At 43.5% G+C, this 16,924-nt stretch overlaps 1 protein-coding gene across 3 annotated transcripts in view; it reads left to right on the forward strand.

Annotated features, from left to right (window-relative positions):
• Window positions 1-15,680, forward strand: part of LOC126234595 (esterase FE4-like) — a 107,290-nt gene extending 91,610 nt beyond the window's left edge. For 2 of the 3 annotated variants that reach the window (XM_049943310.1, XM_049943311.1), the window contains exons 11-12: window positions 8,934-9,054; window positions 15,319-15,680. In XM_049943310.1, coding sequence (XP_049799267.1) covers window positions 8,934-9,054; window positions 15,319-15,472 — 275 coding nt within the window. In that variant the 3' untranslated portion in view covers window positions 15,473-15,680. The remainder of the gene's footprint in view (window positions 1-8,933; window positions 9,055-15,318) is intronic. The other variant, XM_049943312.1, reaches the window with a different exon arrangement.
• The last annotated feature ends 1,244 nt before the right edge of the window (window positions 15,681-16,924 follow it).

Genomic DNA, 16,924 nt, shown 5'->3' on the forward strand with positions numbered 1-16,924 from the left:
TATATCAGATCGAAAGAAACATCAACGAACTACATTAGCAGGCCAAAAAACGCTTTTTAAAGATTGATATTGTGAAATAATAATACTGCACGTGTGAATTAGGTAACAATAGAGATATAAGTAACTTACCTTATGTCAGGCTACTGAATATCAGAAAAGTTTTTACTAAGAAATAACGGAACAGCTTTCCACTATCAAACTCACTGACAAGAATGATAATGCACGAGTATATTAGCGCTAGTATCAGCACATCGCGGCAGGCAGCAGTAAGATTCAGGTCAAAGGATTGCAGTGACCACTTTATCACACCTTACCCTAATATTTGCATTGTAATACTAGAATCTTTTACAAAGCTCAGTCAGTTTATTGTACCCGCGGCAAAATGCTCCTATCGGAACACAAGAAAGACGATTATGTTCTTCTTTAAGAGACTGACTGAAAAGTGGGGTGCCAGCTACCTCAATCTACCTTACTCAACATTTTTAAAAATTTTCCCAAAAATGTTTGTATTAGAACACACTCGCGCTTTTTTTAACATGCAACGAACTTCTTACTCCCACGAAATCTCCTAACTGTAAATCGCTTTCACACACTAGTCGTCAAACTTATTTGCTCAAGAGCCAATACTGACATTGTGGGGTAGCATCTTGGGCCACATATGTTCCCATCTTATTATTTACTGATAACCTACATACATTACTACGTCTTCTCCTTTTTCTTGTGTCTTTGTCCCGCATCGGCGCAGGGTCCGTATCGTTATTTACGGATTTGGCACGGTTAATTTAAAAGACAGACAAGTACACTGCCCGTCGCCTCCACGTTACCCACGGGACGGAACATGTGCACCCCAGCTGTCTGCGTGCAGTGTTATTTACATTAAAGCGGGCAAAAGTACTTTAAATATTTGTGAACAGTTTAACTGAGCCGGCACTTGGGTACCAACCTGGTATTCACCTAGTTGAATGTGGGAAACCGCCTAATAACCACATCTACGTCAGCCGGCAAACGACCCTCGTCGTTAAGCCAACGGGTGGATCCGATCTGCGTCAGCACACCTCCCCGTCCTGGGGCAGCTCTTTGACACGCACAGCTATCCAGGCGTGTACATCAGTTAGTATGCCCTGAGCCGCCAAAAGACCAGCTATAGTAAGAAAGCGACAAGTTGGCCGCCGGCCCCGAGAACCGGTCATGATCCTTGAAAGTCGGCACCTATCGGAATATTTTGTGTCAAGTGTTCCGTACTTCAGATTGCTGCCACCTTCTGCAATCACCCAGTTACGTCACTGTAATTTCAGGACAAAGGGTTGTGTTTTCTGTGTCAGCGGTTGATTATTTGATTAAAAACAGTAATTATACTTAAATCTGCCAGGAAGTTTCAATTATACTTATATTTAAATGATTTATGCAGTACGGGTATGAAATAGTATCACTAATGTTTATTAAAGATTTTGAGTGTGATTTTTCTTCTACTCATTGCGATGTATTGCAACACCCTTAATTTAATTTCATATGCCGTGCTACACATATTTACCATATTGGAAAATGACCGCCTCTATAATAATCATTCACGAATCCACTTTGCTTCCGTTTGAAATTTATACCATTGCAACTGATCGGTACGAGGCAAGCACGCACGTGAGTGGGCAGCACTTGAAGACAGACAGGTAAGTATTCCCCCTGACACATCCTCTAAACCTCCTGCGGCCGTGCTGCTTACACCTCTGTCCCTGACACAAGCGGCCAACTTCACTTAGCTCACTGCCGAATTCGCGAACGTTAATTAAAATTACCCTCATTCGAAAATATGACTGTCTCTGTAGGTATTTCTCTTTCCTGATGAGCACGAAAACTATATTCTTAAGTAGCTATTAAGGTTTATTGACGTTTTTAGACTCGACTGAGAACCGCAGGTTGCACGAGTACTTGTTCGAGCCGCATGTGGCCCACAGGCCACAGTTTGATGACCAACGCATTATTCCATCGCTGTAAGTCGCTCATACCTATCAGCTCGGCAGCTAGTAGTTGGTGCCGGCAACTGCAACGCTTCCTCCCCAGGCTGTATGCAACGGAGATTGGGGATGGCCCTAGCCCCCAATAAATTTTATCATAGACGACTGCACATTCGTGAGTCAGAAGTTTTAAATACCTGGATATATATGCTGGGAATGGCTTTATTCGGTTTTAATAGAAGCTCTCAATCGTTTTACTTGGAGCATCTACACATGCAAATTTAAATTGCGAAACTGGTGTTGTTCACCAACAAAGATTTCTAACAGTCGCCGCGGTATTTTCTTCTCAAATCAGGGAATATTTCGGCAGTGGTTGCTCTACATATAAAATAGTGTGTACTTTTAAATACGCTTCACTGCCACTGTGTCCCTCTCTTTCTCTCATATTGCTGTTGTTTCCTTCGTTCTTTCTGTACCATAAGCACTATCTACTATTTGCCAGTACTTATTATTCCCTCTCTTTCGCACTTCCTTTATACCCTTCTCTCTGAGCACAAAAAAGCGAGAAAATATTTGCATGTCAAAACTCTTCTGAATATTTTTAAAGATGCTAAGGAAAATAGACACGAATAACATGTCGATGATTCCCTTCTTTTCCATCCCACAACAGGACATATCACTTATCACGAAAGGAACTTTATGAGTCAGTAAAATTTTGATAGTTTACTAATGTGAAACTGAAATATCGCAAAACTAATTTTACTCTTAAGATCGGATTCTAGGTGTACAAAAATTTTGCATGTGTTTCAGTACTGCAATATGGCGTTCTCAGAATCCTACTGATGATAAAGAAGGCATTTAACAGCATATGTCTCCGTGGTACGCCATTTTATTACCTACGTTTCCGGCACACACCAGGTTTTATGTGCGTATTTCAAGGGAACTTTCAACTTCTTTACCTAGTATACGGACAAAGATATCAATCAAATTTCAAGCTTGTTCGAGATACGGGTCTTTGGAATATGTCGTAAAAATTGCAGCCACTTTCTGTGTATAGCCGTCTTGGAATCCACGGCTAGGTTTTAGTACGAAAAAAATATAAAGACAGCGCCTTTTTTGTGGAAGGGGGTCTTTTTAAGGAATCGCCCATGCCAAACGATATGCTCTATTTGCCTAAGCAGGAGCAAGTGTGTAATGTTCGTATTTCAACACTGTACTGTAAGATAATGATACTAAGACGATCCTTCTTGATACGGCCAATCGATACTTCTTAGCAGCGTATCGCAGATACAAGGATTTTATCCTCCTGCCGGCTGGTACGCTCTCGCACCAGTGCGGAAAGTTCTTAAGCCACCGCGAATCACCGGCCAGGGTGGCCGAGCGGTTCTAGGCGCTACAGTCTGGAACCGCGCGACCGCTGCGGTCGCAGGCTCGAATCCTGCCTCGGGCATGGCTGTGTGTGATGTCCTTAGGTTAGTTAGGTTTAAGTAGTTCTAAGTTCTAGGGGACTGATGGCCTCCGAAGTTAAGTCCCATAGTGCTCAGAGTCATTTTGAACCACCGCGAATCGAGCAAATGAGGTTGATCGCAGCACACAGGAAGCGTTGATTAACGCCCTGCAGCAAGCATTTTGGTGTCGCTGAGGCCGGTTAGTGGATCGCTGGGAATGTGGAATCACTTGTTGATGGGCGGGTCGCTGCTTTGCTGCCTGCCCGGGAGTGATGTGACAAGCTGCACCCGTGGACTTGCGCGCTGTACATCATTCTGACTTCGGTGAGCCTATTCATTCCGTCTCTCTGAGGCTTCTTGGGTTACTAACTGTCAGACTGTGTTTACTTGGGGGATTCCTCGTGACTCTACAGGATTACGTACGCTCGATTGCGTGGTTTTTGAAACTGGCTCAAATGGTCTGTGTGCACAGAGGAATTATCAGTGGCAGTTATTTGTGCGCCTTGGGTAGCCGTTTTGAGTTGCACTCGGGGAACAGTAAGGCTGCGTCTTTCATCTGCTGTAGAAGCCTGTGCAAGTTTGGTTGGTGTGAGAGAATAGGCAGGGTTTATGTATGTCCTTGTAGACCGTTGGTGCTAAGGAATTTTACCTTAAGGCTGCTTAAAGTCCCTGCCTAGCTCCAGGACAGCTCCTACCAAATAATGTATGTATGTACTCAGGGACAGGTTGGTAAAGCCCATTCTGTAACATGTTCTGATTCTCTTGAGTTGCCTACCATTGTGCTTAACTCATTGTTTGTTAAATTTATTTGAAGTTGCTGATTTTCAGCTGGGCGACACTCGATAAAATTCATTGTTTACTTGCCTGTGAATTACTTGTTTAACATAACCGATAACAGCTTAAACTATTAGAAACTTTATAGATACTGTGATTTACAAAATTGTTAAAGCTTTCGTGGCCACTTGTTGACAAAGTGCCTATTGGCTTCGGCCGACGTTCATCTAATGATTTCACTGACGTTTCGCCAGCACGAGTGGCTGGCATTGTCAAAGCTTGACCCTCCATTGCCGGTGGTGAACTGGAGCCGAGCTCGCGGCCGCAGACTGTATGCACCTGGCGCGCCAACGTCCGAGGGCTTCTCCTCGGTCATTTCTGGTGCGGTTCTCCTATTGCTACCATCGATGGTCGTTTGCTGCAGTAGGGGAAGCCACGATCCGTTTACCTTAAGGCTTTCCTCTTTCTTATTGAAACTGTTCATGTGTTTTTGTATTTCTACAGCTTCTCTGAACAAGAACGTGTGATAGTGCTTCTCTAAAACCAGAACATCCGTGTCGGTGAATTTTATTACGTGGTCGGTCTCACTCAGTGCGTGCTCTGCCACGGCCGATTTCTTCACCTGCCCCAATCTTCAGTATCGCTTATGTTCTTTGATCCTGGTGTTGATTGATCGTCCAGTCATTCCGACACAAACTTTTCCGTATGTGAATGGTATACGGTATATTCCCGACATTTCAAGTGGGTCTCTTTTCTCCTTTGCGGGTTTAAGACACTCTTTGATCTTCCTTGTCGACTTGAAAATCGTCTTTACGCCATGTTTGCGCAATACACGGCCGATTCTGTCCTTCACTCTGGGAATGTATGGCAGAAAGGCCGTACCCGACATTTCTTTTTCTGATTCCTAACTTCGCCGAGTGTTTGGCTCTGTTACACTTCTAATATCATTTGTGGAGTACCCATTGCTCCTCAAAACACTTTTCAGGTGTTGCATTTCGCGTCTGAGGTGCTGCGGCTCACATATTCGTCCTGCTCGCGTTACGAGTGTATTAATCATGCCTCTTTTATAGCTCGGGTGTGGTTTGATAGTTTGTGCAGGTATCGTGGTAGCGTTCTCGCTTCCCACGCCCGGGTTCCCGGGTTCGATTCCCGGCGGGGTTAGGGATTTTCTCTGCCTCGTGATGACTGGGTGTTGTGTGATGTCCTTAGGTTAGTTAGGTTTAAGTAGTTCTAAGTTCTATGGGACTGATGACCACAGATGTTAAGTCCCATAGTTCTCAGAGCCATTTGAACCATTTTTTTGTGCAGGTATCGGTCCGTGTGTGTCGGTTTTAGATACACGCTGTGTCCCAAGTTTTCGCGATCCCTTGTGATCAGCACATCTAGAAATGACAGTTTTTTGTCCTTTTCTACTTCCATGGTAAATTTTATGTTGGCATGGAGGCTGTTCAAGTGTCTTAGGAAGTCACCGAGCTGTTCTTCACCTGGGCTCCACCCAACGAAAGTATCATCGACGTATCTGTACCACACCTTAGGTTTGCAAGTCGCCAAGTCCAGTGCCTGTGCTTCGAAATGTTCCATGAAGAGGTTGGCCATCACTGTACTAAGAGGGCTACCAATGGCGACGCCTTCCAGCTGTTCGTAGAAATCGCCATTCTATGTGAAATAGCTCGTGGTGAGACATGCATGGAAGAGCTTTGTGATGTCTTGCGGGAAAATCGAACCGGTGTGCTCCAGAGCGTCACTGAGTGGCACTTTCGTAAACAAAGAAATAACATCAAAGCTGACCAGGATGTCGTTTGGTGCAAGTTTCTGTTTCTTCAGCTTCTCAATCAAATGTCCTGAGTCCTTTATGTATGTGTCGGTCTTCCCCACGTGTGGCTGGAGCAGAGAGGCCAAGTGTTTTGCCAGTTTATACGTCGGTGAGCCAGGAGTGCTAACAATCGGTCTTAGTGGAATGTTGTTCATATGGATCTTCTTGGGTAAGCCATACAGCCGAGGTGGTAGGGCTTCTGTGTTGCGCAGGTTTCTCTGTATGTCCGCCGGCAGACAAGACGCCTTGATTAATCGATTCATATTCCGTGTGACACGCTGCGTCGTATCTGCGCTTAGTTTTCGGTACGTCGCCGGATCTAATAGGTCTCGGACTTTTTGCACATAATCTTCGGTCTTCATTACGACGGTCACATTCGCCTTATCGGCAGGCAGTACCAATATACCCTTGTCGGCGTTGAGATTCTTAATGGCTTGTACGTCTTCTTTCTTCACGTTGCAAGCTGGTGGTTTTGCTCGGCGCAGTACCTTGGCTGTTTCAGTGCGCATTTCCTCTGCCCTTTCACAAGGAATGGACCGAATGGCCGCTTCGCTGTTGGAAATTATGTCCTCCATTGGTATAGTTCTCGGGATGACAGCGAAATTCCCTGCTTTTTGAAGAACAGACACTTCCTCTTCGGTCAATTGTCGTTCAGTGAGGTTGACCACAGTGTGTGACATGTCGGGAATCGCCTTGTCGGTCTGCTTCCGGCATCTTTCAAACATTTTCTTCTGTCGCTCGGTGCAGCGCTCGAATTCGTACTGCATGCTCCTGTGCGTGATGCTGTCGATCTTGGACCACTCGTCTCGATGCATTCTGCTACTTAGTTGATAGAAAATGTCCAGAAGTTCCTGATCCGTTTTTGCCAAGTCTCTCCGTGTTGTAGGTATTCGCTCACGAAGAGAAGCTCGTTCCATTCTGACGTAGATACGATGTGCTTGGGCTGTTGTGAATAGGCTCCTCCATTTCTGCCATACATTCCCAGAGTGAAGGACAGAATCGGCCGTATATTGCGCAAACATGACGTAAAGACGATTTTCAAACCAACAAGGAAGATCAGAGAGTGTCTTAGATCGGCAAAGCAGAAAAGGGACCCACTTGCAATGTCGGGAATATACCGTATACCATGCACATGCGGAAAAGTATATGTCGGAATGACTGGACGATCAATCAACGCCAGGATCAAAGAACATAAGCGACATTGCAGGTTGGGGCAGGTGGAGAAATCGGCCGTGGCAGAGCACGCACTGAGTGAGACCGACCACGTAATAAAATTCACCGACACGGAAGTTCTGGCTGTAGAGAAGCACTATCACACGCGCTAGTCCAGAGAAGCTATAGAAATACAAAAACACATGAACAGTTTCAACAAGAAAGAGGAAAGCCAAGGTAAACGGATCGTGGCTTCCCCTACTGCAGCAAACGACCATCGATGGTAGCAAGAGGAGAACCGCACCAGAAATGACCGAGAAGAAGCCCTCGGACGTTGGCGCGCCAGGTGCATACAGCCTGCGGCCGCAAGCTCGGCTCCAGTTCACCACCGGCAATGGAGGGTCAAGCTTTGACAATGTCAGCCACCCATGCTCGCGAAACGTCAGTGAAATCATTAGATGAACGTCGGCTGAAGAACCCGAGACAGAAGCCAATCGGCAGTTTGTCATACTGTGATTTATTGATGCAATCTGACTCGATGTGGACTGTGTATTCTAAGAAAGAGCAACGTCCCCTTATTCGTTTATTATATTGCAGATTAAGGAGTTTCAATGGTTAGATGGTCGTATAATTTAAGAAAAGCCTAATATTTGCTAATTCTGCATGTTTCCCTGTATTTTGTATGTTTGCTGTATAGACAGTTCATCGAGGCGCAATTCTCGATGTCTGGTTTACATTCTTATGGAGCTACATTCGGTCGTTTCAGAATTAATACCATCTGCTGAAGTTTTAATAATTTTCCCTTTTAAATTTGTAGTGATGTTAAATGTTTTTAAAGATTTTTTTGCTTAACTCAAGTTTAGCCAAAGATTTTGATCGAAATATTTAATTACTATTTTTCTGCATATTTGTAGGATTACAAAGTGGCTTAAGGCCCTTGTCTAAGAGCATCTCATTGAACTCTGTTACATTCATATCAATGTATGCCTGCGTAACATAAAAATAGTCGTTAAACATTGCAGTAAGGCGCTCAGAGGCTGTTCACTTCCGAACCATTGTGTTCCAGTCTGACCTGCTCTAGAGGTCACCTTTAGTTCCATATATCTGTAGGAGAGATTCGACCTATGTTGGGTATACAAATTGTCCCTAGCCCAAGGATTGTGCCACCACCCCACCTTTCTATCAAAAATGGTTCAAATGGCTCTGAGCACTATGGGACTCAACATCTTAGGTCATAAGTCCCCTAGAACTTAGAACTACTTAAACCTAACTAACCTAAGGACATCACAAACACCCATGCCCGAGGCAGGATTCGAACCTGCGACCGTAGCAGTCTCGCAGTTCCGGACTGCAGCGCCAGAACCGCTAGACCACCGCGGCCGGCCCACCTTTCTATCGCCAATAGAAACAGAGGTATGAGCCCCAGAAGGATCTGGTTATTATGCGCGGCATTTTGGAGGATATTAGGCAGCGCATTCTGTCTCATGCGTACCGATTGTACCTAAGTAAAACTCAAATGCATGTATTTTTTCCATATTACAGGGAACATTCTTAATGGGGTACATGGAATCCGATTCATGTAATGTAATGACGCGTTTTACGGCCGGGCGTAGTGAGAACAAAGAAAAACTGGGACGGAAAGACGGAAGAACTGCACTATCTGTATTGTCTTTAAACCTGTGGAGAGTATTGGATGACAACGTTGTCCACAGATAGGCAGGGAATAGAACAAGATTAGAATATTACTGCTGAAAATTCACAGAGTACCTTAACGGATCGTCTACAATGCGTTTCCAGGTGCGGCTCACGACGATACTGTGGCTATTCTGTTCACAACTAAAACGCCGGATGCAGACCCAGATGGAATTATGATCAGGGATCAAATGATAGAAATGTTTGCAAATTTTGCAAAATACGAGTAAGTATGTAATTTCTTAAATTTATTTTGCTCTTTTTGTATTAGAGTTCATCACCTTACCTGCTGAGTATAATTTAGTGACCATATAGTCCATACTGTGTGCTCAATAACAAGCTATTGTTGGTGCAAAACTTGAATCAACAGTTTTCAATACACAGCAAAAGACTTTTATTATATTAAATACTGTTGTCATGATTTTCTGATTTGATAAGTCTTTAATTGGTTACATATAAAATTACATCATCAGAACCAGCACTCGTTTTTAAAGTTATCAACATCAAGAACTGGTAGAAGCCGACCTCGGGAAAGAGCAGGTTGGATTCCATAGAAAAATTGAAATATGTGAGGCAATACCGACACTACGACTTATCTTAGAAGATAGATTAAGGAAATGCAAACCTGCGTTTCTTGCATTTGTAGACTTGGAGAAAGCTTTTGACAATGTTCACTGGAATACTCTCTTTAAAATTCTGAAGGCGGCAGGGGTCAAATACAGGAAGCGAAAGGCTATTTACCGTTTCTACGGAAACCGGACGGCAGCTATAACAGTCGAGTTACATAAAAGGGATGCAGTGGTTGGGAAAGGAGTGAGACAGGTTTCTAGCCTATCCCTGATGTTATTCAATCTGTAAGCCGAGCAAGTAGTAAAGGAAACAAAGCAAAAATTCGGGGTAGGAATTAAAATCCATGGAGAAAAATTAAAAATTTTGAGGTTTGTCGATCACATTATAATTCTGTCAGAGACAGCAAAGGACCTGGAAGAGCAGTTGAACGGAATCGTCAGTGTCTTGAAAGAAGGATATAAGATGAACATCAACAAAAGCAAAACGAGGATAATGGAAGATAGTCGAATTAAATCGGGTGATTGTGAGGGAATTACATTAGGAAATGAGACACGTAAAGTAGGAGATAAAATTTGCTATTTGAGGAGCAAAATAACTGATGATGGTCGAAGTAGAGAGGTATAAAATGTAGAGTGGCAATGCCAAGGAAAGCGTTTCTGAAGAAGAGAAATTTGTTAACATCGAGTATAGATTTAAGTGTCAGGAAGTTGTTTCTGAATGTATTTGTATGGAGTTTAGCCATGTATGGAAGTGAAACGTTGACGATAAATAGTTTAGACAAGAAGAGAATAGAAGCTTTCGAAATGTGGTGCTACAGCAGAATGCTGAAGATTAGATGAGTACATCACATAACTATGGAGGAGGTACTGAATAGAATTGGGGAGAAGAGAAATTTGTGGCACAACTGGACTAGAAGAAGGGATCGGTTGGTAGGACATGTTCTGGGGCACCAAGGGATCACAAATTTAGTATTGGTGGGCAGCGTGGAGGGTAAAAATCGTAGAGGGAGACCAAGAGATGAATACACTAAGCAGATTCAGAAGGATGAAGGTTGCAGTGGGTATTGGGAGATGAAGAAGTTTGTGCAGGATAGAGTAGCATGGAGAGCTGCATCAAACTAGTTTCAGGACTGAAGACCACAACAACAACAACAACAACAAAAACAACAACTTCAAAATTTCCTTCCACTGAGCAGGGTAGGAACTCAGTGAAAGATCTTCGTCCATTTATTTCTGTCCTGGAATAGCTTTTCTCTCACCATTGCATCCAACGTTACTCCTACTCTTGTGATCTTCATTAATTTGGACTGCCCATCTCTAACTAGACCTCACAATCGGCCTTTTTCCTTGCACCTCCATCTCCAAATACTAATGTGGCATCAGAGTTGAGTGCATTAGGAAAAGCTACCAACACCACAAGTTTCATTTTTCTGTAAGCGCTCTTACTTTGTTAGTTTTTGTAACTTGTGGTAGATCTGCAGCAGCTACTTCTGACACCGAATGTATCAGGATGACCAAATGTAGCGAGAAGAAGTAGAAGGCACTGTATTAACACTTGTCTGAGCTTTCCTAGTGATTTATTGTTTCCAACTACAGTGCCGTGTTTCTCTTGGTGTGTGTCGCTGGGTCCTGCAATGCTGAGGACACCACTCCACTGTGTGCGAAACTGCTTGGTGCACAATGGCTGTCTCAGTGACCCATGCATGAACTGTGTGTCGGCCTTCTACGCCAGCTGAGTTGCTGTATCGTCAGGATGCCAACAGTCGACTCAGCGGTCTGCACCCCTGCTGACTCAGCGCTGCTCGGTGTGAGCCGCAGGCGGCCAGCTGCGGGCTTCTCACTGGCGTGGTTGAGGTTGCAGCAACAACAAGAGCCCGCGATCTGGCGTCCGAATCTGTGGCCCTCGCCTTGGGATGCCTCCGGCATGTGTTGGAAGCCAGGACGACTGCCCGCGGTAGCGAGCCTTGGAATGGCCCACCACTAGCTGACTAAGTGGCCTCAGAGGGTCAAACCAGCGTCAATCCATCGACTGGAGCGCTGGCGCCCCATCTGCTGCTGCGTTTAGCTGGTGGTGTGACATGCCCCCCTATCCGGGAGAGTTGCCACACTTAAATGAATCTTGTTAGAAACCCACACCTATTTATAAGCAGCTATGCACCTCCGTTTTGCCACATGCGCCGCTTCGCGTCACATACTCATAACACGTTAGGTTGGCCAGTGGGCCCCTTCTTCCTGCGATTTGCGACATGCAAAACCGGTATGTATACTCTTTCAGCAACGTGATTGCCCTGTGGTCTCTATTCTACTTCGCAACTGTTGGTATTCGTAACTCACTGCAGTCCGGCCCACACCTGGCTGTAACTTGTGGTCAGACTATTGCACAAAACTAATTTCCCCTATCCTACACGGTGGTGCCGCTGCATTATTCCCCTCTTCAGAAAGACCTGTCCCCGGGTAGACCCATTACTAGCTCTTAACTTGTTTGGGTAGGCACCTATGGCATATTTCCTTACTATTAGAAAAATTAAATGTGTTCTAGTGCCCCTTAAAACCATGACATGAAACAAAACATAAAAATTCCTTACTGACCGACCACTGTTCGATCAACCTCTTACCTACTCGTCCCAAATCCTCGGTATCCAATCCACTGGGACTTGGGATACCCTTGGTTCCCTCTTGGAATTAGCTCTCTGCCTAATCAGAAGGAAAATAACACATAACAAAGTTAAGGCTGTGATGACAATTGGCACAGAGGTGCTCAAAATGATCGTTGTTTGCGGTTGCCTTTCTCTATGCTGAGTGACATGTTGCACAAGCTGTTCAGCTGATATGCGCCCCTCTTGCTCTAAAATGAACTAGTTTATGGGTCTCAACAGACCTGGCTCCATAGTTTAGGTTAACAAGGTCAGATTCTGCCTTGGCTTCTGGCCAGTACAGCTGTGGCTGTGTAACAGTCAGTTGTGTGACTCCTGAAATTGACGCTGGCAGGAGGAAGGGTGGTCCTATGTTACACTTAGTTCCAGTGATTGAAATTCCGTTCCCGTCGAGCTCTATAAGTTTCGCATCTGCAAATATTCCCTGCACAAAGCAACTTGCTACTACTACCGAATTCTCGTAGGTGGAGAAGATCCAATGCATTCCAACCTGTTGCAAGCTCAATTCTGGCTCCACGATTTCCCTTGGACAGTCTATTGCTTTCCCATTGGATAAAAATAACTACATCGTGCATGTGTCCGGATTGGTACTTACCATCCTGGCTGGACATACCATTACCTTCCCTCTATGGCAGCTTTGTAATTCCTCCCTTGCCATTTCGGCGTACCGGTCTCTGGTTGCGGAGATCAGCAACACCTCTTTAGTTTTCACGTCCACAAACTTGCTCAACGCTCCCTACTTCACTGGATATGGCTGCACCGTGTAACACTGAAATCTCATGTTCTTCCCCATAATCGGGAATTGGACCAAAATATACACTCGTGCGTGGCTAGTTGTTACCCTTACTGTTGCAGCAGGGTAGAAGTATAGCAAATTTTGTTCGCTGGGCTCCATTATTAAATATAACCCTGACGGTAGTTCCTTCTGCGCCTTGCGCAACCCGGGTAAATATTGGTCCGGCGGTAACAAATCGGTACTTATCTGGCCTTGCAATGCGTAATGCAGCGCTTCTTGCAGATTCTTTATTACTCCCTGCTCATCCCACACACTGTCAGTTACTCCTTGCAAAAGTCTGGTTAATACCACCCTGATATCTAGAACTTCTAGATGCCCCTGTAGGGTTCCCAGGTTACGATTTATTACGTCTTCCGATGCCTTAGCGTATTCCACTACCTGGCCTGCCAATGAGTGTAGAAACCGTGCGTTGTTCAGGACTTTCCCTTCCGATGTCCGTATCTGAGATGCATGCCAAGCTTCCGTTGCTCTACTCTCCTCTGCAAGTTGCCTCACCGCTTCCACCGTGTTGTTCAGTTGTTTTATATCGCTTTCATCTGCAGATCCAAAAACTGTGTTTAAAATTTTTCCCCCTGCATTCAGCCATCCTCGTTTCTGTCTTACTCATGGCGCCGCTTAATCCCTCTGTCCTACCTGCTTTCGTGGCGTCCTATAAGCCTCCCCTGCAACTTCTGTCAGCATTCCCTTGCCTCTGCACATTGTGTAAGCTCTTCGAACACTTCCTCAAGCCTCCTTACTTCATTCCGCATTTCGCATACGTTCCATACCAACCTTAATGCCCACTGGTGACTAAACACCCCCACATCTTCCTGCCTTGAGTACAGCACACCCCCATCCAGGTGCTGCACTCGTAAGGTGTCCACACCGATGATGAAGAGATGAATCGCCGCCAACGCTCCCCCTTTCAGTGACCTGAGGACAGGGATCACCATCACCCTTCCTCCCTCTTCAAAAGGACTGCTGTCCGCAGCAGGCTGTATTCGAAAATACATACAAAAGTGTGGAAAAAAAGGAAAAAGAATCAGGAAGCTTTGCGTGGTCCAATAGGGTCTAATCGTACATAAATAACTAAGTTTTATATTATTTGTATTTTATAATTAGTACAGTTTTTAGGGAGTGTAATTACATCAACGGATTCTAATTAACCAAACGAATGTAATTGGTAATACAATTAGGCTGTATAAGCCCCGAGTTAAAATTCAATATTTTTGGTTCTGTGCAGCTGCTATATAAATAATGCTGCGGTACCGAAGATATTTGCAAGAAAAGCTTAGGGGAACAATAACACAACAGCAGCAAATGATACGCCTGCTTCCTCACACCCTGTGCATAACATTCATACATGACCATGATGGGGTACATTAACTGTCTTACCAGTTCGGTACACAAATCGTCGTGTGTACATGTTGTAACTATGAAACGTTAACCCGCCACGCGTCCTGGTTATACTGGGCACTACCGCAACGGTGACAAATCTTGGAACAGCTTACGTTAGTGCACACGGTTCTATTGTCGGTAATGTGAACTCACCACTCTACTCTATAGGGGTAATAGAGATGGTTGATATTGTTACAAGAATATTAATGGGAGAAGCTGTGACCCGTACTACCTCCCCACCTGCTGTTTCCTTGAGGCGTTTTCCCTGAAGAAAAAATAAATGAATAAAATTGAAACTAAAAAAAAGCTATGAGGTAGTCTTAGCGGGCTAGCGACTAACTACATAGAAGAAAAACATGCTCTGCAGACAACTAGATATATTCTGAAAAATAAAAAAGTTTAAAAAATATGCAATACGTTGATTATTTTACAACAACCGTAATATAACGGAGCTCTTCCCTGACTGTTGTGATTCAGAGCCTGCATCAACAAAAGGTTTATAAACCGACAGAGAAGTCCCCAATTATGTCGGCAAAACTCATTTATTAGTTCACCTTAAAGCGAACACTTGCAAGCGTAAAATTTAGTTAAACTTCCTTCATACGAAAACAATCCAGCTGCCAAACGGTTATATGTGTTGACACTGCACGAGAAACAGTTTATAATATTCTTTGCGCTTCATTTACTCGAGAAAATTTAGAGTCTGAAAGCGCTTAGAATTTTCGTGAGTTTTCGGTCCAGCACAACCTAAGTTGGTACAGAACTTATAAATACGTAATTTTGGCTGAAGTAATAAATTTATACTGCTACAAAACCACACATCACCACGAATGTCTGTGCCATGAATCGTACAAAAATACAATATTTGGGACATAAAACGAGCGAACACTCACGGGTAATGCTTTACTCCCGTTCGGACTAAGCGACTACCGCCTAGAAGTCAGCGATCTATGATCGTGGGCCACGTGATTATCATGTCGCCAAACCCTCGAGCCATTATCGCCAGTTGTTGAATCCTGGTGATTCTGCTGCATCATTATTCAAGCAGCTCCCCAATGGGCCGACGAAGCTGACGGCTATTATTTTTGTTTCAGTAACCCAACTCCAGAGGATGCATCCAATCTGACTGAGACTTGGTGGACGTACAGTGCATCATCGCCCTTCTATTTAAAGATAACATCTCCTTTAAGCACGGCAACGAACATGGATGAGCCCTATATGAGCTTCTGGCACGACTTACTGTCGTGAATGCAAACACTATAAAGTTTGTTTTGTGAAGTATGTTTCCTCTTACTGCCACCAATGACACTGGAGCCCTCAAGGACAACGTATAATCGGAAGTGGATACAAAGTTTTCCGTCATTATGTAATTGTACTTTTCTTCATATGTAGAAATTGTACAAATGTATTGTGGTTGAATATTATGAATTTGTATTAAATATTTCTTTACATATAAGTTTTATTTTCGATTCCTCAATCCTCTGTTTCCTCTGGCGTTGTGTGAAATGAAGTTAATAGCACTTGACGCTCGCTAAAATTAATATCTGTCACTGAAAACGCCTGATCATTACTGCGACAACAGACCCCATCCGATTTTTCGATATTAGAGGAATAGTTGTGCTACGTACCTGAATCTGTTTATCGCTTTTATTGATACTGGTAGCCAATAAAACATTTATCATGAGAAATCTAGCCAGAATAGAGCCATTACATTCCCTGGGAAAAGCAAATTTTAACTGTCGATTTACTGAGATACCTGTATTGGTAAACAAGGTAAGAAATACAGCTTCAACTCACATGTTATATATTACTACAATCTTGTAACAAAATTTTTTTGACAGGACCTAAATGACAAACGTAAAACATGTATTCTAGTAACTAAAACATTACTGATGACTCGGATAGGTACAAATACACGACCTCTTCATATCTGATGATTTAAACGACATATAATGATTCTTCGTTTTGGGTTTTGCTCTCCTGGTCGTTAATAAACACATGAACATATCAACTGCGTAGTGAATCTGGTAAGTGCTGCAAAGTTGATTTACTCCACATACCATCATGCCACCTATGCCGTGTCTCACAGAAAAGAGAACGGTTATGGATTTTCGAGCTTTGTAATATTTTTATGTACATTAATGCCAGAATAGTGTATCGGCAAATTGTAATACATGAAACATGTACACGTGAACAGTAAAAGACACTATGTATAGATATCAATATCTCCATTACAAGAAGATGTCTCTGGTTGCAGTCAACAATAAAAAAATCTTATTTTAAATTATAAGAACAATATGGCGTTTCTCTGGAAAATAATTCGGCTCTGATTCAAATGTAATTTTGGAATTTCTGTATTGATTTCGGTTTTCCTATAGTAATGAATTTTATAAAGGATTACACGAGCGTCAAAAACGGAAAATGGCACTCACCCGGGACAAGATTTCCATACGCAAACAGGAAAAAAAAAAAAAAACAGAAACACAAGAGTACAGGAAGAAAGTAAAAAATTTACTTCCAGGTTTCCTGATATATTTGGCTTTAAGAACGTCGTTCGTAAAACTAGCAGCAGTTGGACGACACTGCAGTACTCCATTTGTCTTGACAACGGTTAACCATTCGAGAGATATTTCAGATAATACTCATTTATTTTTCCGTATCAGTTGCACACCATTTTAATTCGATTACATGTTTCGATCA

Source organism: Schistocerca nitens, chromosome 2 (genome assembly GCF_023898315.1).
Source record: "Schistocerca nitens isolate TAMUIC-IGC-003100 chromosome 2, iqSchNite1.1, whole genome shotgun sequence".
Lineage (NCBI taxonomy): Eukaryota > Metazoa > Arthropoda > Insecta > Orthoptera > Acrididae > Schistocerca > Schistocerca nitens.